General features: G+C 37.0%; 2 protein-coding genes across 5 annotated transcripts in view; one reads left to right on the top strand and one right to left on the bottom strand.

Annotated features, from left to right (window-relative positions):
- LOC132697785 (epidermal growth factor receptor) overlaps nt 1-14,180 on the top strand; it is a 136,286-nt gene extending 122,106 nt beyond the window's left edge. For all 3 annotated transcript variants that reach the window (XM_060663425.1, XM_060663424.1, XM_060663426.1), the window contains exons 4-7: nt 662-1,069; nt 3,101-3,940; nt 4,944-5,544; nt 10,190-14,180. In XM_060663425.1, coding sequence (XP_060519408.1) covers nt 662-1,069; nt 3,101-3,940; nt 4,944-5,544; nt 10,190-10,906 — 2,566 coding nt within the window. In that variant the 3' untranslated portion in view covers nt 10,907-14,180. The remainder of the gene's footprint in view (nt 1-661; nt 1,070-3,100; nt 3,941-4,943; nt 5,545-10,189) is intronic.
- Nucleotides 14,181-16,208: 2,028 nt separating this feature from the next.
- On the bottom strand, nt 16,209-24,763 carry LOC132698377 (neurogenic locus notch homolog protein 1). Of its 2 annotated transcripts, none has more exons than XM_060664394.1 (7): nt 24,677-24,763; nt 22,487-22,745; nt 19,724-19,868; nt 19,479-19,666; nt 18,950-19,209; nt 17,713-18,128; nt 16,209-16,472 (listed from the first exon to the last, which is right to left on the bottom strand). In XM_060664394.1, the coding sequence occupies exons 2-7, from the start codon at nt 22,740-22,742 to the stop codon at nt 16,262-16,264; spliced, it is 1,476 nt and encodes a 491-aa protein (XP_060520377.1). In that variant the 5' UTR covers nt 22,743-22,745; nt 24,677-24,763; the 3' UTR covers nt 16,209-16,261. The 2 variants fall into 2 exon arrangements, with proteins under 2 accessions (XP_060520377.1, XP_060520378.1); XM_060664395.1 differs by having other exon boundaries at nt 22,682-22,745.
- Between the last annotated feature and the right edge of the window lie 423 nt (nt 24,764-25,186).

Below are 25,186 nucleotides of genomic sequence, written 5' to 3'. Positions count from 1 at the left end.
AATGTGGAAAAATAGTTAAAGAATTTTTTACTTTAGTGTGTCTTGTCATTTTTAGTGTTTTTGTTCAACTTTAATTCATAAATAATTGTTGTTGTTGCAGTCAGTAAAAAATTTTCTATTTTTTCCGATTTGTCAAAAACAAGTGGACTCAAATACAAAGTGTGTTACATCATTGTGATTGGAATAAGATGTCAGAAAATTGATAGTGTTTTGTTTTTTACGTCACTCGGGAAAAAACTTCGCTACTAGCCCGTTTTGTTTTTTTTTTGTTTACTTTGATATCTCAAGATAAATTAATTGAATGCACGATACAATGTTCTGTAGTCTGTAACTTTGTTGATTGTCGAAACGTTTTAATAGCTTAAAAACAAATTCGCCTGATTTGCTGTTAGATGCAAACCATATATGTGTAAAGTAGTCAATACTTACTGCGGAAACCAACAATTAAACAACCAACCGATGCGCTTAAAAGCGTGTTTTATATCGACTTTCTTCAATAAGCCATCAAATAAACGAAATCGCATGATGTAAGCTGCAATGCGACTCTGAGCGCCACCTGGTGGCAAATGATCGAGACCGCGTGTCATCTGATTCCAATTCCGAGTGTCTTGCGCCCCACTACGATTAAGCCGCGTACTAATTCAAAACGTCTCCTGCGCAGCATCTACCGCGCCGAAAACAACGAGTGCAGGCCTTGCCACGAGCAGTGCGGCGATTCCTGCCACGGTCCGGGAGCGAACAATTGCACGAGCTGCAGGAACTTCAAGGACGGTCCCTTCTGCGTGGAATCGTGCCCCTCCAACAAGTACGTCGAGCGTGGCATATGCAAGCCTTGTCACAGCACCTGCGTGGACGGCTGCACGGGCCCCAGAAACACAGTGGGACCGAACGGCTGCATGTCCTGCGAACTGGCAATCATGAACGAAAACGCCACCGTCGACGTTTGCCTGCACAAGAACGATTCCTGCCCGGACGGCTACTACGTAGAATACGTAGGGCCTCAGATACAGGAAGAGTCGTTCCTGAGGCTGCTCTCCGGAAAGGCGATATGCAGGAAATGCCACCCCAGGTAAGTGAGGTCTAAAGTGCTAAATTGCTGCTAAATCTTCATTTGCAAACAACCCTTTATAATATCGCCCCACCCCCCAAAAAATAAGGGGACTTTTAAGTTCTATCAAAAAGTATTTATTTTTTTATCAAAATTAATGTTGTCTCCTTCAAAGTAATCCTCTCCAGGTATAATACACTTGTGCCGACAATCCTAGAAGCACTTTTTGTAAGCACTTTCTGGTATATCATTGAGTTGTTCCAGTGAAGTTTTCTTTATTTCCTGAATTGCTCCAAACTTCCTTCCTTTCCTGGGTTTCTTGGGTTTTCGGAACAGGAAAAATTCGCAGGGGGCCATGACCGGTGAATATGGTGGCTGAAGCACGATTCTGGTTTTATTTTTGGCCAAAAAGTTAGACACAAGCAACGATGAGCGAGCAGGTTCAAAATTAAGCAGTGTCGTAACAAATTTTGCTGCTACAGGTGTCATGCCCAAAACTTCGGAAAAAAATTCATGACACGAGCCAATAGACATGCCAACGTCTTCAGCCAGTTCTCTAATAGTGATTCGACGATTTTTCAACACCACTTGTTTCACTTCTTCAACGCTTTCATCAGTTATTGAAGTGTTTTGCATGACTGTATTTAATTTTTGTTATTTATTGTTTTGCTGTTGTCCCATTTTTCTGACAGCAGAAAATTTCCAAGTACACAAAATACGTCTAACGCTTCCGTCTCACAAAAAAAGTAAACGTGCAAACTGGCTGAAACTGTGAACATATTTTAGGGACATGTGTACATGTATAGCCCGCCTTACTTTTTGAACACAACTCGCATACGTTTGATAAACACGAATTCCTTCACCAACTGCAAACTAACCAAATGAACCAATAATGAACCACCACGTGTTTCACCCCTTTCTTCCCGAAAATAGAAATAATAAAAAATATAAAAAAAATAAAAAAACAATCCAATTTTCGCTAACTTTCTTCCGAACATCCCTTGCGTACTTTATTGAGTTTCAAAAGCTCAGCCAATTTTTGGATGGAAACTGGACAAACACCACAACAAAACTAATCTAAGCAAATGTACGGATAGTCCATGCTTGAAAATATACCAACAATTGCTTTTACGACAAAAACGCTTGGAATAAAAGTTATAGCACCGGATATTTCGAGTCTCTCGGTTAAAAAATTTTGACGATGTGCTTAATAGTTTTCGAGAAAATATTTTATTTCCTGAAGCCAAAATAACCCAATTGGAGAGATTTGATTGCGCCTATTTTCTACAATATAGGTGTGGATATGGACTTCTACTGCTTTCCCAAATTTGAAGTCGATAGCTGCAAATTACAGACATCTATTACATTTTTTATTATAGCACAGAATTGATTTTTTTCTTGGACCTTTGCCAACGAAATTTTTAATTTTTTAAAAATACGTTCCGACAGCCCAGATCCCCCAAGTTCCGTTAGGGATCTAAACTCTATATGTATGCCGAATATCAAGTCGATAGCTGCCAATTCCAGACATCTATTACGTTTTTTATTATAGCACAAAATATCCCGAACACTCTGTACAATATGTGAAAACCTTAAATAGAGAAGCTTTAGCTGTCCCTACGGGAATTGACAACTGACGCACGGGCTTCTAGTTAAGCTCAATCGTCAATATTTGAAAATTATGAAGAATTTTTATGATTGTAAAAACAGTTTTCGTGAATTGATTTTTTCCGTAAACGAGGTTTTTATTTTTTTTTTAATACTTTCTGACCCCCTAGCCCTCCAGTTTCAAATAGGTTCCTAATATCAAGTCCGTAGGTTCAAATTTCGGACAATTTTCTTGTTTCGGGCTTAGGTGCCTCATGGAGGAGCGTAGCTTATTCCAAAAACTAGGCAAAGACCGTTGCCGAGATACAAAATTTTTATACGAGCGTAGGTTTTATTCATTTCAATTTGAGCATTTGTTAGGATTTTTCGAGAAAATGCACGCCTAGTTTTTGTTCCTTATGGCAAGAGAGAGGCGTATCTATTCACTCTCCGATCCGTGTGCAGATGCAAGAAGTGCTCCGGTTACGGATTCCACGAGCTGATCTGTCAGGAGTGCACGAACTTCAAGAAGGGAGAGCAGTGCGAGGATGAGTGCGCTATGGATCACTATCCGGACTTCGCGACTCACATCTGCATGGCCTGCGACGCCGAGTGTCGAGGGTGCACGGGTCCAGGCCCAGAAAACTGCATCACTTGCCAAAACTACAAGCTGTACGACGACGGCTGGCTCGATCCCAACAACACCTTCACGTGCGTGTCGACATGTCCGCCAGAATTTCCGCACCGAGTGTACCCGGACAAATCCGATTCCTATTGCTCAGACAAGCCCGAGCCCACGTACGACGGCCTGATATCATCCAGGAGTCCGACATACGTCGTCATCCTCATAGTCTGCACCGTCATCGGTATATTCTTCATCACGCTCATCATCGGGGTGCTGTTCTACTGCCAGCGGAAGCAGAAGATGAAGGAGAACGAGATCAATAAAATGACGATGGCCCTGACGGGACTGGAGGATAACGAGCCCTTACGACCTAGCAACGTGCTGCCCAACGTTGCTCAACTGAAGATCATCAAGGAAACGGAGATCAGGAAGGGAAGCATATTGGGTTACGGGGCATTCGGTACGGTCTACAAGGGCGTTTGGGCCATGGACGGGGAACACTCGGCCAAAATACCGGTGGCCATCAAAGTGCTGCGCTCTGATACCGGAGCCAACACGAGCAAGGAGTTCTTGTCCGAAGCCTACATCATGGCCAGCATCGATCATCCGAACCTGCTGAAGCTGCTGGCAGTCTGCATGACGTCCGAGATGATGCTGATTACGCAGCTGATGCCCCTTGGGTGAGTGCATTTAACAACCAAATCTATAGCTCATCGAATCTTCAGCCTGCGGCCATAATTTACTGCTCATTTATTTTTACAATTCTTCTTAAAGTAAATTAAATCTAATATCTATATAATTCCAAAAACTTCCAAAAATAGCTTTGAGAAATCATGATTTTGGGATCAATTTATTTTATCGTCCGAAAATTAGTTTTTGGCGATTTTGTTCGTACATTATCTAATAGGTTTCTAGTCTCTCTGATATGCTATTTTTTCGTATACCCAAACTGCAAAAATCTTTAAAGAAACTTGACACCAATTCCCCACTTAACTTGATCCTTTGTATTTTAGACTCGCGTTTATTAATTTAATAAAATCTATTATATTTTATGGACCCTCCATTTATGGTCTATCCATCTCTCATAGTTTTTAGACTATGTCTATCCACGTGACCTAACCTCCCATACCAAATATTGCAGAATAGTTACATTCACTTTCTTTGCTTTGCTTAAAATCAATGTTTGGGAAAAATATGTCGTTATATGAATCCCAATAGACATTGCAATTTCTATTTGAACCAATTGCAGATCTTTCATTATTGAAAATTACTTTGAAATATTTTTTCAGTAACATACTTTCAACTTTTTTATGCTTCCATAGAAATGTCTTTCCCCTAACACAGACCCTTGATTGTTCTTTGCCTTTTTGCGTATCAAACTTCTTCATTGTTTGTTGTTCCAATTGTAACTTCAGAATACCAGAAACGCCCAGAGTTCCCACCATCTACTCTACTATATGGAGCCGTCTTGAACGTTGCTCCCGAATGAGCCCTTTTTTACCCTTTGGTACTCGTTGCATTGATTACTGCTTCAGAATCTTCATTCAATGTCAATAACAGATGACAAACTTTACCTTCTCCTTCAATTTTTTTGTTGAGTGTACAGCAGAGCTCTTCAACAGAAGTCTTGCTTAAATATTTCTCGGTTTCAATTTGGATTTATAAATGGGCCCAACGTTACAGGTGTCTCCTGGACTTTGTGCGAAAAAACCACGAGAGGATCGGTTCGAAAACCCTCCTCAACTGGTGCACCCAAATCGCCAGGGGCATGGCCTATCTGGAGGAGAAGAGACTGGTCCACAGAGACTTAGCCGCGCGGAACGTGTTGGTGCAAAAACCGAGCTGCGTCAAGATCACCGACTTCGGTCTGGCTAAACTCCTCGACCTCAACGAGGAGGAGTACAAAGCGGCGGGAGGTAAAATGCCCATTAAATGGCTGGCGTTGGAGTGCATCCAACATCGGATATTCACCCACAAGTCGGACGTGTGGGCGTTCGGGGTGACCGTTTGGGAACTGCTGACTTTCGGTGGCAGGCCTTACGAGAACGTGCCTGCCAGAGACGTGCCGGAACTGTTGGAGAAAGGGGAACGGTTACCTCAGCCCCAGATAGCCAGCATCGACGTCTACATGATCATGATCAAGTGCTGGATGCTGGACGCTGAGAGCAGGCCCTGTTTCAAAGAGTTGGAGGACGACTTTTCAAAGATGGCGACCGATCCCGGACGGTATCTGGCCATACCCGGAGACCGGTTCATGCGTCTTCAGAATTACGCGACTTTGCAGGTGAGACGTCGATTTGGGCCCTTCGAAAATTATCGATGACGCTTTTATTTATTGTTTAACGATAAGCAGGTTGCTATCAAATGACAAAATTGGTTGCTTGGTGAGAAAATAAATTGGCACACGAATATTTGTATGTTGGATACCAAATGGATAACGTTGTTAATATCGATCCTACCATGAAGTTGGAGCGTTTTAGCTAACCTTCCGATTGTGCAATCAAAAATATAAAATGAAAATTCTATCTGTCAAATTTTGACAGTTGGGCCTTTTTTGTTAAATCCGGATTTTGAAATATCCCACATTTTATCTGTCAGTAACTATTGTTTCAAAAATGAAATTAACCATGAAATCTACACCAGTTGCTTTTTTTTAATATACCAAAAGAGTTTATATGTTGCGTGTTTTTCATCTTTTCATTTATTAACATATTAATTACCTACTACTTATAACAAAGATAGAACAATATTACTGTTAGTGTTATCAAAAAACAAAAAAGAAGGTTCAAAATGACCACCATTAATCTGCACGCATACACGTGTAGCTTTTTGATTGTACAAACGAAAATATAAAATAAAAATTTTATGTGTCAAATTTTGACATGTTGACATTTTTTTTAAAACTCAATAGTTGAAATATCGCTCATTTTATTTAATATCGGATGTAAGGAAGTCAGAAACTATTGTTTCAAAAGTCAAATTAGAAATGAAAACTAAATCAGCTGCCTTTTTTAAATAAATCCAAAGAGTTTTTTTGTTGCGTGTTTTTCTATTTTGTAATATTAATAATTATTATGAGATTTTCAGTTAAATATATTTTCATTTATTAATATATTACTTAACTACAAAAATTAAAGAATAATACTTAAGTGTTATTAAAAAACAAAAAAAAAAGTTTAGAAATGACCACCATTCATAATATAAAACAAAAATTTGACATGTTAAATTTTGACAGGTCGACATTTCTTAAACTGAAATAACCTTGCGTATATATAAATTGTTTTTTTTGGCGGATTTTGCAATATCGCACATTTTATTTAATATTGGATGTAAGGAAGTCAGTAAATATTATTTCAAAAATCAAATTAGTCATGAAAACTCCAGTTATTTTTCTAATTTGTAATATTGATAATTATTATGAGTTTTTCAGTTAAATATATTTTCATTTATTAACATATTACTTACCTACTACTTATAACAAAAAATAAACCATATTACCTACTTAAATGTGATCAAAAAACAAAAAAAAAGGTTCGAAAATATAAAATAAGAATTAGATATGTCAAATTTTGACAGGTCGACATTTCTTAAACTGAAATAACCTTGCGTATATATAAATTGTTTTTTTTTTGCGGATTTTGCAATATCGCACATTTTATTTAATATTGGATGTAAGGAAGTCATATCAGTTGCTTTTTTTTACAATATACTAAAAGAATTTATTTGTTACGGGTTTTTTTTATTGTATAATATTGGTAATTATTATGACATTTATAGTTACTGCTTATAACAAAAATTTAAAAAATATTACCCACTTAAGTGTTATCAAAAAACAAAAAAAAACAGGTTCGAAATGACGATCATTCATCTGCATTCATACACTTGTAGCTTTCGGATTGTGCAATCGAAAATATAAAATTTTACGTGTCAAATGTTGACAGGATGACATTTTTTTAAACTGTTTAAACATGCATACGTAACTGTTAGTTTTTTTTTCAGTCAGTAAATATAGTTTAGAAAATAAAATTTACGAGTTTTTCTGTTGTGTAATATTGGTGATTATTATGAGATTTTATATATTACTTTCCTGCTACTTATAACAAAAAAATAACAATATTACATACTTAAGTGTTATCAAAAAACAAAAGATGTTCGAAATTCCCATAAAACCATAAAAATGTGTCAATGGGAGCAAGATCTGGATTGTCGCTTTAGTCCGAAAGTTTACCGAGATTGTCAAATTGGTATTATTTCTAATAATAATAATTTTGGGGCAAATTGTACCTAGTGTGTGCCGATTTTTGATAAAAAATCATTTCTTTCTTCTTCTTATACCTTTTAAGTTGTCGAGAAATTTTGATTTGAAATTTTCAATACGTACGTACGTAATATTTAAAATTTCATATTTTTACGACATCAATTTTAAAATAACTTAGGTAATGCTAATTTGGTAACACAGAACTTAACCTCGACGCACATTTATGTCAGCTGATAGCTGAATTATGATTTTGGTGATTTTCTTGGTGTAGTTGGAAGCTATTGCAAAGGCAATGTCGATTTTAAAGAAATAAATGTCATTGACTTTTATCTTTGGAAAAATATGATGACCTAAACAAAATTAAAGGCTCACACAATCAGCCATACCTTTCAGATATTGCACCCGGCCAATACACCTTCAAATATGTTTTTATTTCTTTGTGAATAAAGTTATTAAAAAAGAAGAACTTCTTAAGCCGCATGCAGAGGATTATCAGCGTAAAAAAAGCTAATATTTTAGAAAAATTCAGTGGGATATTGCCAAAAAATCGAAAATTATTCTGGGAAACCTTTGTAGACTTAACCGAAGATGACAAAGAAGTAGAAAATACACAATAATTGGTCCTAGTTATAATTACAAAAATTACCTTGTTGTTTAAGTGCTGACAAGCAAATACGATTTTTTTCTTGAGAACTGTGTATTAATTTCGATAAATCAGCTCTGCAAATGCCAATTTAATAAGCGGCATGTGATTTTTTAAAAGCTATGGAAATGAATTGTTGGTGAGAAATAATGAAATGGGCATCCTAAAAACTATGGAAAAGATGAATGATCAGCGATGGCCAAGACGACTGTTACAATATATCCCCAGCAATCGTAGAAAAAGAGGTAGACCAAAAAAATCGTGGAAGCAAGAAGTGAACTGTGCAATGGTGGATAGAGGACCACAAACACATGATTGGAATGATCGCAAGCGTTGGAAGCTAAGATTTGAGAAGCGGCGACAGCTGTTGTAGTAGGCTGTGTCTATAAGAATTCTTAATTCTTTTGTCAGAGTGTTTTTTTTGACAGTTGTTTGATATCAGTTTCTAAATTTAGTTATTCACGTCTGATTAATTTGGTGTTTTAAATACAGGGCATCGTTATTTTCCAAAAGAATGGTCGGGTTTTCTAATGAGGATTTCACAGATATACATTTTATGTATGGTTTGTTAGTGCGGTTATATTAAGAGCGCTTTCCTAATATAGTGATATCAGATAGGCGAACATTTTCAAATACACATCGAAGATTGGCTGAAACAGGTACTTTGAGCGCCAATACTCAAGCGGCCCTTCGGACTGCAAGAACTACAGAAATTGAAGCAGTTTTAAATTCTATCGGTGAAAATCTTGAACCTAATACTTAGAAATTAGTAACATTTGTTAATTTTGGTCAATGGTTTTTGGACAGAATTGCGCATTATCCCTTGTTTGACCAATAAATAGCACTTACAGATGAAACTTCAGAAATGCAATCTGAAATGCAGTTGTAGAATTGAAACATCCAAATGTTTGGGCTGGAATTGTTGGAAATTACTTTACTGGACACTTTTTCCTGCCAGAACGGCTAAATGGTAATAACGGTTTTTAGAAGAAGATTTGCCAATTTTGCTAGAAGTACCATATTGAATTAGGAACAGAATGTGGTTCATGCATGACGGCGCGGCTGCTCACTTTAATGTTTCAGTAAAAGAATATTTGAATCACACATTTAATAACCGATGGGTAGATCGCGGTGGAGCTCAACCGTGGCCCCCTAGATTTAAATAGTTTGGACTTTTTCTTATGGAGACATCTTAAAAGTCTGGTTTATCATACCCCAGTCAACGCCGTAGAAGAGCTGAAGGATCGTAAACAAACATAAGGAAAAGAACTGAAGCGTGTATCCTTCAAGGTGAAGGACACTTTCAACAAATTATCTAGTTTCTGTGTTCTACTTTTTTTCAAAAAGGTTGTTATTAATTATATATAGGAAAATTTGGTTAAAAATTATTAATAACGGATCCATTTGGTAGTTGAGACGCTGCCATCTGGGCGGTGTCAGCCACATGTGTTGATTCATCCAGTTCAAGTGAAAAATTAACACAGTTATCTAAGTCACTTCTTAACTGTAAAAAAAATATCATTGCTCATTACTTCGACACGTCTCATCACTGTATTAGCAGAAAGTTGCATATATTTTATAGCTGAAACTTTTTCATCTTCATTTCTAAAGTTGGCAAATAACGAATCAGCAGCTTCTAAAACGGCCTGTTTTATTATTTCATAAGTTTTCTTCTTTTATGCAATTATCTGGGACACATGGTACGATGCTTCAGTTGCAGCCTTATTTTTGTTGACTGTTCTTAAAACTATTGATTGTTGTCCAATTAACTGCGTTTTTAACTGTTTCTGGCGGCGGAATGTAGCGGGAATGATTTTTCAAAATTAGAATGTACAGTTTTATGATGTCTCTCGATATTTCCTTTCAATGCCTTTTGTGCCATGTGTGCCAAATTTCATTAAAATGAATCTCAAAAGCTAAGACGCTTGGGACGTATGTTGATATGAAGTTTTCTGCTTCGTTAAATAGAGTATTTTCGTATTGCGAGTAACTTTTCGGCTGTGAACGATCGTCCCGCGTCATTTGCAGAGCGAAAGGGACATGATGAGAAGTCTGGCTTCCGACTCCATCGAGATATCCGAGATCGAGGAACACATGCAGCCCAAATCGAGGGCCCCGCTGCACGGCACTGGTTTGACGTCGGCGTCGCCCGCGCCGGACCGCTACTGGCCTTCGAGCTTACAGATGACGTCGGACGGGAGCGTGTCCATGTACCCCCACAGCCAGAACCACTTCAACCAGAGACTCCTGAGGTACACCCAGGGGAGGAGGTCGTTCGAGCCCAGCACCGCGTCCGAGTTTTCGAGTGTCCGCTACTGCGAGGACTCGATCAAGGCGAAAACGGACACCGGCTCGGACGAGTACGATTCCTCCGTCAAGTCCCAGGCCCAAGTGGGCACTCTGAAGCTCGAGTTGCCTGTAGACGAGGAAGATTACCTGATGCCGTCGCCCCAATGCAACCAGCCCACCTCCACCTACTTGGACGTCATAGACGTGAAGAACTCGACGGAGTTCTTCAAGAGCAACATCGACAACCCGGAGTACCTTTTGAACAACGACGTGCCTTGTCAAACTGTCGGACTGCCCAGTTGCCCGGAGTACGAGAACAGCGTGCCGGAGTCTTCCGGGAGGCGTGTTCAGCGCAGCTCGGAGGAGGAGTCGGACCACGAGTGCTACAACGACTTCGACAGACTGAGACGGGAGCTGCAGCCCCTTCAAAAGGGCGCCGACGAGGCCTTAGTGTGAGCAATCGTTTTTTCCGAGTGGTACAGAGACTTTTTTTCCGGGGGCAAGATCATATAGCTACTAGATATATATGCACAGACCGATCTAAATTGAGTACTCGCCGTCGGTGAGGTACAAGTAGAGAAAGTAAGAAAAACAATTGAACGTAGCAGAAAACGGGGAGGCTTCTTCAGAACTTGAGTGAAACTGCACAGTTTCGGACATAAGGCAATCAAAATATGAAAAAAAAAAAACACATGACCTCATTTTCGGCCTAAACTATGCAAAATTCGAATAGGAATTTCTTAAGAGACTGACCTTTATTTTAACCGAGGATTACAAAAATTTGGTGTCGCGGGGGACACTTTTAGGACACCCTGTATCAACAAATTATGTATTTTAAATCTTCAGGAGGGTCCAAGAAACTTTTGTAAGAAACTTTTTTTCGTATTTCCTAGATCGTATAGTCGTTTTATTTGGCACGCGGTGTATCACGTGACTTCACCAACAGCTCAGTTCAGTTCAGTGATTTACTACGACGTTGATATTTCACTTATAGTCGAAATACTTAGGCGGAACACTTTTTAAGTCCTATCGCCTATTTTCATTCAATAAAAAATACGAAAACCATATTATCTAATAGCTATATGGGGAAAATGTTTGACTGACGCGCGGACAGGGATGAGCGCATAAAGGGCCTTTTGTACTTGTTTTGGACAAAGGCTGTGGTGATTTCCCTTCTGAATTACTAATCCGTTACTTAACTAGGTTTATACGTAGGACCTGTCAAATGTTGACAATAACGATGAGTGCCATTCGGTTTGTTTATGGCATGCGTTGAGAGGGGTGTTTTTTTAATTTTTTTTTATCAAATTTCTGACATATTTTTTATACAGTGCGTATTTTTTATACGACATGCATATATACAATTTTCGCAAAGCCGCTTAAAAAAAACACCCCGTATATTTGTACATATTATACATTATTATTCTTATACAGGGTGGTCTGACTATCTCGTGTCGACGAAATGCATCAATTTTTTTAAAATGCGCCACAGTATAGACTACTAGCCTACTGGACGTACGTATTTCAATAATCCGAATTTTAGTGTGAGTATATACGTGCACTTTTCTGTGCACCAAGTTTAGTTGAGAATAATTTTTTATCTAATGTGATTTTTCATTTTAAAAAGTTCGAAATTCAATTCTGAGCAAAAAATATTATTTTTTAGATATAATAACGGAATAACTGTTTCCGTAATAATTATTGAGGACCATCACTAGCAAAAATTTACATGCTTATGAAAATTTGAGCACAATTCTTTTTTGAACTAAAAAAAACATTTATTTTTTCTTTGGTTTATTACTGTTTATTTAACAGTTCTTCGGGGATAATTATCGGTATTCCATTTCACGCTAAAAAATAGAAAAAAATGCAAAGGATTGCGGTCGGGCGATCTAGGTGGCCAATTATCCCGTACAGTCAAATTTAACGGTGAAAACTCCCTACTAGACTGCAAGATCCAAATTGTTTTCGTAAATATGATAAAGACACTGCTTACCCATGGCAAAATATTTTATTGGTGAGTAATTCCTGTATAATCTTGCTTCCAAATTCTCTACCGGTATTGAGTGTCTCTTCGTTTTAGATATGGCGTATGCTAAACAAAACTTGTTCAGAATTTTATTAAGAATCGAAAAATGCATGGTGTTCCATTTAAAATAACAAACTTGATATTGACCCCGATAGTATGGCACACCGTGTATATTCGAAAATACTTTTAAAAGGTGCACTAGCTACACATATAAGCACATATCAAAATTCGGAATATTAAAATAAGTCCTTTTTTTTTACCGTAATTTTCAAACCGCAATAGACTCACATTTCTCACAACACTTTCAAGCAACGAGCGTTTTTTGATGCGAAATATTTTTTAAAATACCACTAGTGACGTGCGTGCCAAAATTTGTGGGGAATAACGATTCTACTATTCTATTCGAGGCTGGTAACTAATAGTAAATGAAAGTAAATAATTTTCAAAAAAACAAAAATATTCAATGTACAGAAATTAGATTTCATCTCCTTTTTCCTCGATCTTAAACTTATAGGAAGGTAGTTGCTATATATACACTTTTTCATATGCCATTCTACCATTAATTTCTTTCTGGTCTCTCCAGTGACATTATTAGTCTGTTAGTCCAAACAAGATGACAATATTTTGATGATTACGGCTTATTTTTTTATTTCAGCTTTATCTGTTCCAATGTTTACCATCACCTCATCTGTAACAATCAAAGACCAACCGAACCGAAAACCGAAAACTTTTCATAGTAAGCCTTAGGCTTTTTTGGCCAATTCCTTTTTTTTTTCCTGAGACTCTCAATCCTTTAAAGGAACTTCCTGGTGTGTTTTCTATGGCATTGATCTGAATGTTCTCATTTCTGTTCTAAGTATTCTTTTCGTTTGTGCTGTGTGTGCCAGTTTTACGTACTTTGTTTTAGTTGTCCGGATATTTCTTTCGTCAGATATTCGAACCAACTTGCGATAAATATATGAAAATAAAAAAAATATTCCACACAAATTCTCCTGTTTTAAAACAGGACAGTAATTTTTTCAGAAAAATATTTTGCATCGCATCGCTTGAAACAGGTGAACAAAATATCGGTGTATATTTAGTGCATAAATCTCGTAACACCCTATATATTATAACTGGTCCTGGCAAAAGGGGGGCCACCCTGTACCGTTGTGTAAATATTGTGGGCGTAAAAAGTTTGGGCGAAGAGTTTGAGCCGATCCTAGATGTTCTTGCCCGACCTTGTCGACTGTGATACATTAATTTTTTTTTATAGAAACATACCTATCGTAGTTATATATATATATACGCGGAGAATGAGCAACATATTATTATGGAAAGGCTATTTTTAACGTTTAGTTGATTTGTTTTTAAGGTTTAATTCGTAGTGGTTTGAATCTCGGTTGAAATGTCATCCCCTACACTCGGTTTATTGTTAATATATATATATACATATATATATATATATATATATATATATATATATATATATATATATATATATATATATATATATATATATATATATATATATATATATATATATATATATATATATATATATATATATATAATACATTTTTTAATTCTGTCAAATCCATTGTTAATATTCGCACTAAACCCGTGCCATTTTTGTACATGAACAGCAAGTGCCTTTGTTGTATATTCGTCAAATTTCGCTCGAATAATTTATACGGTTTTTAATAAAACATTAATAATTGACGGAGTCGAATTCATTTTTCCTTTTCGACCGATAAAGGTTCTATGGGGTGTCGAATAGTTGTTATACCGTGACCAGAAATATAGTATTTTTACAGCTCTGATTAACTTTGCCCATTAATCCAAAAACATATACATAAAAAAATTAGTACAAAGTAACAATTTATTACGTTCTATTTCATTACCTTTCTACATAGTATCATTATTAATATAAAAAATATTAAATATAATAATAATAAAGTATGAGTCACTTAAAAAATCGTCACTATCGCTACTGTCGTCACCTAAATATGTTTTTCTTTTATTGCTCACCAAATTTAGGTGTCGTTATTTCATTTTATATGCGCTTTCAACTCAGGAAAAATCGGATCGGATCGATCGGATTAAACATTCAATGTTATCGAACCACGAATATACTCTATAGTCTTAAAAAAGACTGTTGTTTACAAATCGAAAAACTATGTAGAAGACACAAAAATACATGAAGAAAAATGTTGCTAATCGATAGGCACACAAGATAAAGATTATTTTCAAACTTACCCGTTGAACTATCCAGTGAAAGCAGTTCGCAGGGTCAAAGCTCGAGAATAAATACGTAGAATAAATACGTACATAGTCAAATACCGCCGTAATATATACATACGAACATATTATAATTTAGATTAAACTCTTAAGAACGATATGTTTCACCTGATATTAAAATGAACGCTTCTACTTATTCGAAAATACCCCGCAGCATCAATGCTTAATCAAATTTAAAACGGTGCATTTACGTTTCAAATAAAAATTTCTAGTCTACAAATATTCGTTACGGTCCATCTCAGGCAAGATCTACTTAATGCAGAATAAACATCTGTTGGCATGGGTTTTACCACGGTCCTGCGAAGGTCTGCAGTTGAGGTACCGTAAAATATGTAAAACGTCAAAGCAATAAATGCACTATATTTTTGGTAGTACAATACTTCCGTGATTGTTTCATTAGATGGCGCACACTAAACGAACAGTTTTCGCTGAACATTAATGCGGGTGGTATTTGGACTTCATTTTTTTAAAACATTGGTTATTTCTGCCGAAACCGATCAACACATTTTAAAAGCCAGTCTATGGCGATTATGACATTTATGAGACAATTTAGGTTATAAAATAATAAAAAAAAGAATATTACGCACCTCAAGCGCAGTACCAAAATAAAAGCAATGCCACCGCAACAAATTTTTACAGAAAAATGTGGAGTATTTTAATATATACCTACATTATGAATGTATTATTTATCAAAGAAAATGTATGTTGCTGATTTTTGTCATATATTCACGGACGTGTGTTCAATATATGACAGAAATGTATTCTGAATATTCACGATTCTCTTAAAGATACTCACTGTCTATTCCCAGAAGTTCAAACGTCACGGAATACAGAAAAAAATTAAAAATCGACGCGAGAGTTCCCCGTTCACAACTTTTTAGCAAGACAGTTTTTTAAAGAAACAGACTTACTTAACCTTACTATTGTACCGTGGGTTCAATTTATCTTGATAACATTTTAATTGGCTGTAACTTCTGTTGTTTTTAGAGGTATCAAGGTAAACAAAAAAATAAAAAGATATTGTTTAAATGGAACACCCTGTATATGACATATGTGTTTAATAGAATATCCTATTCCGATTACAATGATATAACACACATTATATTTTAGTCCACTCGTTTTTGACAAGTCGGCAAAAAAAGAGAAATTTTTATATAATTTTTTTGACAAATAAAAATATTGACATTCGACATATTAGTAAACAACGTTGGTGGTTGAATTATTGTCCAATTCATTATTGTTAAAATGGTTTTTCGCGAATTTGGCATCAGCGAATGGAGTGATAACTTAACTGTCACAGCATAGTATAGTAAACCGAGTACCATTGTTATTGCTTCCGTGATTTCATCACTAGATGGCGCGGCGTCACCAATTTTTAATACAATTCAACCTTTTCGCGACTGAGCTACTTATAGCGGCTTGTGGGGCAAGGAGGAATTAGAAACGAAGTTCAAATTTAACTTTATTATTAATTAATGTTATTAACAAAAAATTGTTGTCACTTAAACGACGATGGTTGTTGTGGCGTTCCCCTGAGTTTCCTCGGAGGTCCGTTTGTACCTCAAATACCTCGCAGCAGACGTGCCCCTATTAAGGTTGCATTGGTACAAAGCGTCGCCCTGGTAACCCGAAGGGCACGTGCACACGGCCACATGGTTCCTAGCGTTGCACTCGGCGTTCGTTCCGCACTGGCCCACGCAGGGGTTCTGACATCTTCGAATTAAAAAATATTATCAATTGTGATATAGATTTTAATAAAAAAAAAGCGTTTTTTTAATAACAATTGGTATCAATGGAAAGCATTTTTAAAAATGCTTTTTGGTTTACGACTATTTATTAGGGATCCTCCTGGAACCGCACTGGACTGAACAAATTTGGTCTAGTTGAAGCAAACTTAACCTTTTATCAAATGCAAACGGCGCACAGAAGAGCGGCTTAGTATAATATCAGAGACAAAAAACTCTAAAATAGATGAGTGAAATTTTGGCACTAGTGTGTGTAATTCAAAATTTTACTACTATTTAAATGAAATGCCAATGAAAAGCAAATATAAAAAAATCCAGTATAAAATGTTGACTTTACTAAATATTTTTGTTATATGATTGTCTAGTACTGATTAATTGCTTTTTGACATTTTTATACAAATAAGTCGTCTTGTTGGGTAAAAATATATCAACATCTAAGTTTTTGTAGTTACAAAATTTTATATTTGACAGGATTCGTTTTACCAATAATCTCAATACAATTGCTGGAGTATTACGACCACGAAAATATAACATTTATCTGCTACGATCTGCCACCAAGATAATAACGGTAATTTTTATTTAGAAAACCTGATCCGATATGAATTTGATTAAAACAAATCGCGAAAATCAGGTACATAAATACTTACTGGAAGGATCACAGTCAAATACGTCCGTAATATATACGAACATATTGCAATTTAGATTAAACTCTTAATAACGAAACATATCACCTGATATTAAAATAAACGCTTCTACTTATTAGAAAATACCCCGCGCTCAATGCTTAATCAAATTTACGTTTCAAATAACGTTTAAAAAAAATGAAGAAATCTGTTGGGATGAGTTTTACCACGGTACTGCGAAGGTCTGCGGTTAAGGTACTGTAAAATACTTAAAACGTCAAAGCAATAAATGCACTATATTTTTGGTTGTATTATACCCGGCCCACAGTCTACCTTTTTTGCACTGTAGGTTATTTTCACATGAAAAGTAGTGTCTGTCTCTATTATATCTAAAATTATGGTTTCTAAAAAACTTTTTTTGGACACTATCTATTCTATCGACATACAGTGGATGAGTATTCCAAGATAGATATAAAGTTCATAAAAAGTAAATTAATTTATAATAGTATAGTATTATAATAGCATAAACTTACTTTTATAAGCAATAAAATAAATAAATAATAAAATCGCCGATAAAAATCGTACCTGTATTCGATACAAGCTTGACTAGGAGGGCAATGGGAGTCTTCGGTACACTCGCCTCTCTGGCAGCCCCTGACGGGGTCCCCGGTGTACCCCGTGAGGCAGAAACAGACCGGTCGTTCTTTACCCGTTCGGGTCTCGAATCCCGGCTCGCACCTCGCATTGGCGCCGCAGGGATTGGGTTCGCACAAATCCTCAGGCGTGAAGGGCCTACACCTCACGAACGGATCACCCGTCATGTCTTTGGGACAAGAGCACACGGGAGTCAGGCCTCTGAGTTCGCAGTTGGCACCGGCACCGCACACTCCGTCGCACGGGTTCTTGCAAATGCCGTAGAAGCACGCGGGCCTGCCCCGAGGACAGTCTACGTCACCGTAGCACTCGGGTTTGCATGAAACGTACGGGTCGCCGAAATAATTCTGAAATCGCATATCGAGGCATCCTAAAGGCAGGTTTATACGCGCCAGCCAAGTAACGAAAACGGAATATTTTGTTGTCGAATCGCTTGGTTCGGGATTTGCGAGTAATTGAAAGAATGAATAAACCAACAAAAAGCTGATTTATCAGTACAGCGAGATATCTTTAATTTATACTGTCGACACCTCAAAAATTTACTTTTTATAAAACTTCTGGATTCCAAATGCGTCGGTTTTTGTTGAGTGGATATAGCTAACGTTTCGCAGATCGTCCTGTTGGCTTCTTCAGAGCTTGACTGAAACTGGCTCGCATTTTACTCTGTACCTGTCACCAATATGGCAATCAGCCATCCGAGACGAGGTCTATGTCCCTCATTTAGCTCCGACCCACCCGATATAAAGGCAGGTACAGAGTAAAATACGAGGCAGTTTCAGTCAAACTCTGAAGAAGCCAACAGGATGATTGACCAAACGTCAGCAAGTTCGAGTCAACAAAAACCGACGCAGGTGGAATCCAGAAGTTTTATAAGATGTCTTCGTACAGTAAGACAATGCTTAATGCTGTCTCAGTTTAACGCTATTTATTTTAAACCCGCAAGCTTTAATCTTAATAAAAAAAAAGAAATGTGTGATTTTTTTAACTCTGCCACCGAACGGGAATGAAATAAATGAACCACAACAAAAAGGGACACTCTGTGCTCTGCCCTTGTTGCGGTAAGCCAAACGATGCGACGGGAGTCGTAAATCCCAATCCCAGTTTTTTTTTTATTGCAAAACGTAGCGGTAGCAGTTTGGTCCTAAAATACTTATCGTAATTTTCTGACCTTCGGGCATTTGCACACGGCTTGGTGGTTCCTCACGATCTCGCAGTCCGCACTCTCGCCGCATTGCTTGTTGCAGGGATTTTGACATTTGAAGTCGATGCACGCCAGATTGTTCCCGCATTCGGAGTCACTCTCGCACTCGTGACGACACCCGGCGAGCGGCGAACCTTGGAACCCGGGCAGACATTTGCAGGTCGGTACCCCGTTGACAACTTCGCAATTCGTATTCGAACCGCACGGGCTCGGGTGACATAGTTCGCCTGTCGGGAAAACCCCATACCTCTCTTTATAAGAAATGTCTAATATTGTTTATGGATACCATTTGATTAACTAAGGGTATGGTCGGCAGGGTGTTCTATAAGGGGCTGCGATAAAAACACTATATTTCCGGTTCAAGTATACCAAAATCGATATAAAGCCACGTTAAAACGATGATGATACTTTATCGAAGCGGCCGATTTGTGCAAAAGCCTCGTTTAACTCAAATTTCCGGTGCGAATTATAATTCCGTGGGTATTTATCTCCTTACTCGGATCGAATCGACGGCAAGACACGAAAGGACTGCCGGTATATCCCGGGGGGCAACTGCACACCGGCACGTGGTTCCTAACCTCACAATCCGCGTTGACGCCGCAACTACCGGCACACGGATCGATACACCTGCCGTTACTGCAAGTCTGGTAGTGTCTGCATTCGTCGTTCGCTAGACATTCGGCCCTGGAATTTTCAAAAATTCGTTATATCAGCGGTCGGCCGCCGCCAAGGCCTTCTTACCTCGTGCACACCGACAGGGGATCGCCGGAGTATCCTTTGAAGCAGGAGCACACCGGACGTCCTCCGATAATCGAACAGTGAGCGTTAGTACCGCAAGGAGAGGGCGTGCAAGTACAAGTTCCCGTCGAACAACCCACTTCCATCGCTACGTGAGAATGAGGTTATGGTTGCGTCGTTTTCGGACTTTGGGATGCTTAAAACCTGATTTATAGCCTCAGCGACAAGCGACAGTAGCAGGAAACATCGCAGTTAAAAAGTTGAAAAGCGCTACTGTCCGTTCCCGCAAGCTAATGACATATTTTATGGAGCGTCTTTCAAAATTAAGTACGTAACCTTTGTTTTGGGGAACGCGTTTGCGGATTTAAAATATTCTCCACACAACATTGCGGTCAATCATGTTTTTTCTATTAGTAGAAGTATTAATTGATTTACTCCAGGTACATAAAGCACGATTTTCATTTTTTTTACATTCAGGTTCTCAACTAAGTACGCTAAAAGAAATTCAACCAAAGAAATTTCGTGCTGCCATCTGCTGATGAGTAGCGAGACGTCGCTTGGTCGTGATGAAACTGTGGTTAGCAGTGTGCAATTTCTTTGGTTAGTTAGAAATCTGTGACTGTTTATTTGTCAATGTTTAACCATATTTTTTATATAATATAATTTCTCATTCAGAAAGAACCTACAATATATCAGCTATTTCTGAAATTTGTCTAAAAAATTTTTTTGTCGGTATAAATTATTTAAATAAATCATTGAAACTGAAAAAATGGACACTTTTTTTGATTAATGTTTTAAGTCAACGCTGAATGTTGGTTCAATATTTTTGAATTTAAATTTATATGACTGGAGTGCCATCTATCTCGAGATTTGCGAAACGTCTAGTGAACCGTTTGAAACTACGTCTTCTGAGTACTGTTTAAGAACGTTGAGTTGATGGAATAGTGCAGTTTATATGGTTTTGGAACTCAATTTTATTTTGTCAGTACCGTGAAACGGAAAATTTGAAATCCCGTTCTTGACGCTTTGAAGCCTGAAGGGCTTTTTTTTTGACAGTAAAATAGAAAACATAGAAAACAAAATCATAGAAATTTCGAGTAAAAAAGTAACAGTTAGGTGGGAATCATCGTAAGGGAAGTTTTTCCAGTTTTTTTAAATACAGAATGACTACAAGTACGAGTACTTTGTAATAAAAAAATAATTACCTGTTTTCATTTGAAGCCTCATAAACTAAGACACATTTTAAAAAAATAAAGTAAGTTTAGGTGGATATTTTAGTTGCAATGGCAAACTTACATAAGAGGAAACGTGTTAGAAAACATGTGCCCTTAAGTGGAAAATGTCATTTCTTAAGCAGTCTTTATAAAATAACTAGTTTGTGGGAGACTCGACAATTGCTTAGGTTTCTGCAGCTTTTAACTATTGACAGATTTTATACTGAATATTGCTGAAACTAGAAATCATGCTTCACAGCGTTAGTTCGTATGTGCAGTGTGATTATGTGTGTATGTGTGTGTCTAGATATGCGTTAAATAAAATGAATTGGTTCTTGAGTCTCATCCGCATGTAATACAGGATTATATAGTCCACTATAGTGTGATTATTCATTCTATGAAGACTGCTGTTTCTGCTCACCTCATTACACAAAAGGGAATAAAACAAAAGGATATCTAAGACTATCTGCTCTGACTAAAAGAAGATTTACAGAATTACAGACACTCGAAAACCAAAGACTTTAATGCTTATTTGCCGCAGCCCATGATTTTCTAGTAGTATAGTACAAATTGTCTTGGTCCAGATACCTAAGGTACGCTTTACTCACAGAATTAACCAAAACTATAAAAATTAATTTGGTGCTGCCGTCTGTTGATGGGTAGCGAAACGTTGGCTAGCTGATGCGAAACTTCTCACTTCAATGCATAATTAAAAAATAAATATGGTCGTTTATGAGGAAAAATTTCTCGGGAAACCCTTAAGCGGGTTTCTTTTAATCACTAATAGATTTTCTTAGTCTTAATGTTGTAGCATTACTTTGTGTTTGCTGTGTACGTATGTGTGTAGGTTTGCCTTAAATGAATTGGTAACCGTACGTCAATCATTGGCGCCAACGCTGACCCCACGCACATGTTACGTGCATTATAGGACGACTATGTCATAGATCAGCTTTAAAGACTAAAACCTATCTACATTGTCAGACATAGTTGGGATTCCTATATAATCAGCAAATATACCTTATAGGTTATGAAATATTGTATGCCAATCGTAACTTGACCTCCTAGGCAAGTGTAACTGGGCTAGCGATATTGCACAGCATTTCTAAGGCAGCAGATGAGGCAGTATCTAACTAACCACCCACCAATTTACAAATATGATAAGTTCACATCTCTGAGACGATCTGCTCGATCACAAGAAGGTAACAACCACTAGAACTTAGGGATACTCGAAGCCAGAGAGGGTGAAGATGCAGTTAAGGACCATCTAAATGGTTACCACATTAACCTAAAACTATGTTTTTGTTATGGCTACAAGCTGGCGTCATTTTCTGAACGTTTTTTGCTGACGTCACAACACCCAAGGAGCCTAAATCTTCCCACACAGATTTTTTCCTGACAGGTGATGTTTGTTTTGTTTTTGTATAATGGAGGACTAAGGTGGGCGTGACCTTGAGCGTTACGACAAGAAAGTCGAGTAATTGAACAAACGATTGTAGTTAGTCGGACGATGGGGGTCGAAAGTTAACGCGACAAATGCGATTCGGACGGTAACCTCTGCCGTAGCTCCTGTATCTGGCGGCGGCCTGCGGCACAGTGTTGCCATATTTGTCGGTTATGTACACGGTGTCGTCGCTTACGGCACCGTAATATCTGTACGGGTTGACGTTGTAAGAGTAATAATCGGTGTAGGTTTGGTATCCGGATCTCGGTGTAAGTACTCTGTACTGGCGATAGTAAGAGGGCTCACCTGTGGCCGGCGCTATAACTAGGAGGAAAAGGGACCATGAAACTGTAGTCCACGCGTCCATCGTCTGAAATCACAAATCAATTGATTAAGCGCTGTTTCCGTTTTAAAGTGACTCAAATATCTTGACAGATTTGGGCGATGTTTGCAGCACCGGGTTTTTTTACGTTAAAAACATGGAAATTTAACTCGGCGTATTTATTGTCTTGTATTGTGTATTTCAACTTAGCATTATGCTTTGTAGTTTTAGAAACAACGCTCAAAAGCAAAAGCCTCGTAATATAATTCTGAATTACGACAATGATCCGTTGTCTGATAATTATTTGCCTATCTTATGTGGTTACCATAGCAATCATTCGAATGTAGGCAACACTCCTCACAACAGCACGAAGTATAAGTTGAACGTTTGCGTTTCGAGTCAATTGTTATTTTTTATACAATTAACAACACTCTTAAGTCTTGGCGTATGTCCGAATATGGTATTCCGCGAACCCATATAATACATATAATGACTCATATTCAAGACCGGCTTCATAGCTGGTAACCTTTAAATCAAGTATTATCCAATGTTAACGCATCGTTTTTGCTTACTGAGAGGTCGTGGTTATCAAACGGTAGAGCTGTAGGCTACACTTTTCAAAAAATTGCGCTTGTTAATTAGGTAATAGAGAAACTAACCTGAGACACTTCGAACGCAGTAAAACTGAAAATCAGCTGCTAGGAAAAAAGCAAGACTTACATTACATTACATACAAAATATTGCAAACGAATGATGCATTTTTAACAATTTTTTTTGACCTGATAATAACGTAATTGACGTTTAAAAATGGGTTTTGTTATAATTAATGACATAATGCCATATGGTTTGGGAATGACGATACTTATATACTTGAAACTATGTATATACTCAGTAGAATATGGCGAACTTTACCCAGTGTACCAACCTACAAAAATATATGTTCTAAAATTTACTCATCCGCGATATTTAGTGCCTAGATACTCATAGAAATATATTAGTATAGACCCTAGAGATAACAATAATAATGTATAAAATATAAAATAAAATTTTTCATAATTAGTATACCACATTTCCAACATTTTTTCCAATTCAATTGTTTCGGATATCCCAACAATAAACACTTAAAATGAGAGCTGATGAACAAGATATGGGTTTTAAAACTAGTTTCGTAGAAAATAAATTTAATGACATAAATGACATATATGAATTCGAAACAAATATATCAAGTACAGCGATATTTAACTTAAAAATTTAAAAAAATTGTTAAACTTTGATAATGTCAGATGTTACGTATGGACTTGAGAATTCAGGTAGTACGAAATTCACGTCTCAGACCCATTTGTGGTATCAGACAAAGACAACAATTTTTCTCATAAATTATGAGACAGTAAAATGGTTCATAAAATTGTATTAAACAAAAAACTAACATATCTGTATAACGATATTTTGCCTCGTAATAACCCCCAATTACGACACCATTTTAAGTTCAGTCTTAGATACAAAACAGATTTTTTTTTTTGAATTATTTTCGTTTCAAAGTGTGCAACAACAATTCTTACTCACTTAAGCAAAGAACTCTGGCACAGTTCAACGTTAAACGATTAAAAAAAAACACATAAAATGTAGTACTAAAAATGAGATTTGAATGCTTTAGATATCAATAAAAGTCATTAAGTCAAACCTACATGTTTAATTCATAATTATTATATATTTCTAATTATATTGTCTATTAGTTTTTTAAGATATTATAACTTTAATAAATTTTTTCCGCTTAAGATGAAAATCGAAAAATTTTTCTTTAGTTTTCTTTTCTCTTGAATTTTGTTGTGCTTTAAAATAAAGACTTACGTATTTATTTATAAATAGTGTGGTGTTCCAAAGCTTGCCCATAGATCAAGTTAATAGCAATAAAGAGGAGCTTTAGGTGTATAAAATTAAAGCCCTATCCTGCAAGCGGTTGCTTTATATAAAGGTCATACCTTCAACAGAAATCTCAAAATCGGTTCTACACTTCGCGACCTCACCAGCACACGAGACGCGACTGGCTGATTTTGTTTACATTCGTTAAAACTTTATTGCAAATATTATCCCCACTCGTTACCTGAAATCCGTTTCAAACAAAATCGCTAAAAAGTCAATAACAACTATCGATAAGCGTGGACGTTTCTTATTTGGCATGCCATTTGCATCCATTAATTATGCAAATTAATTATTTCAGAGCCAACCACAAGAGCGGACAACCGCCTCCTATAAAGTTTTCGATGGCAATTTTAAGTTGTAGACGAAGACTATATACGTATTTTCGCTCCATTAAAATATTCGTTTAGGTTGCTCTACTGTCAGCGAGAGCCACCTGCGGTTTTGTTTTCGAACGCGAGCAAAAATAAAATAAAAATAATGCCGCAAAAAAAAAGACCTTCGTACAACCATAATTTATTATGTTGGTCCAGTGGGAGGCAGAAACCGGAATAGACGAAGTGCTTTACGTA

This window comes from Cylas formicarius, unplaced genomic scaffold, assembly GCF_029955315.1.
Source record: "Cylas formicarius isolate icCylForm1 unplaced genomic scaffold, icCylForm1.1 PGA_scaffold_2__14_contigs__length_35257938, whole genome shotgun sequence".
In the NCBI taxonomy this organism is placed as follows: domain Eukaryota; kingdom Metazoa; phylum Arthropoda; class Insecta; order Coleoptera; family Brentidae; genus Cylas; species Cylas formicarius.
The sequence above is the reverse complement of the archived record's forward strand: the minus strand, read 5'-3'. Positions and strand labels throughout refer to the sequence as shown.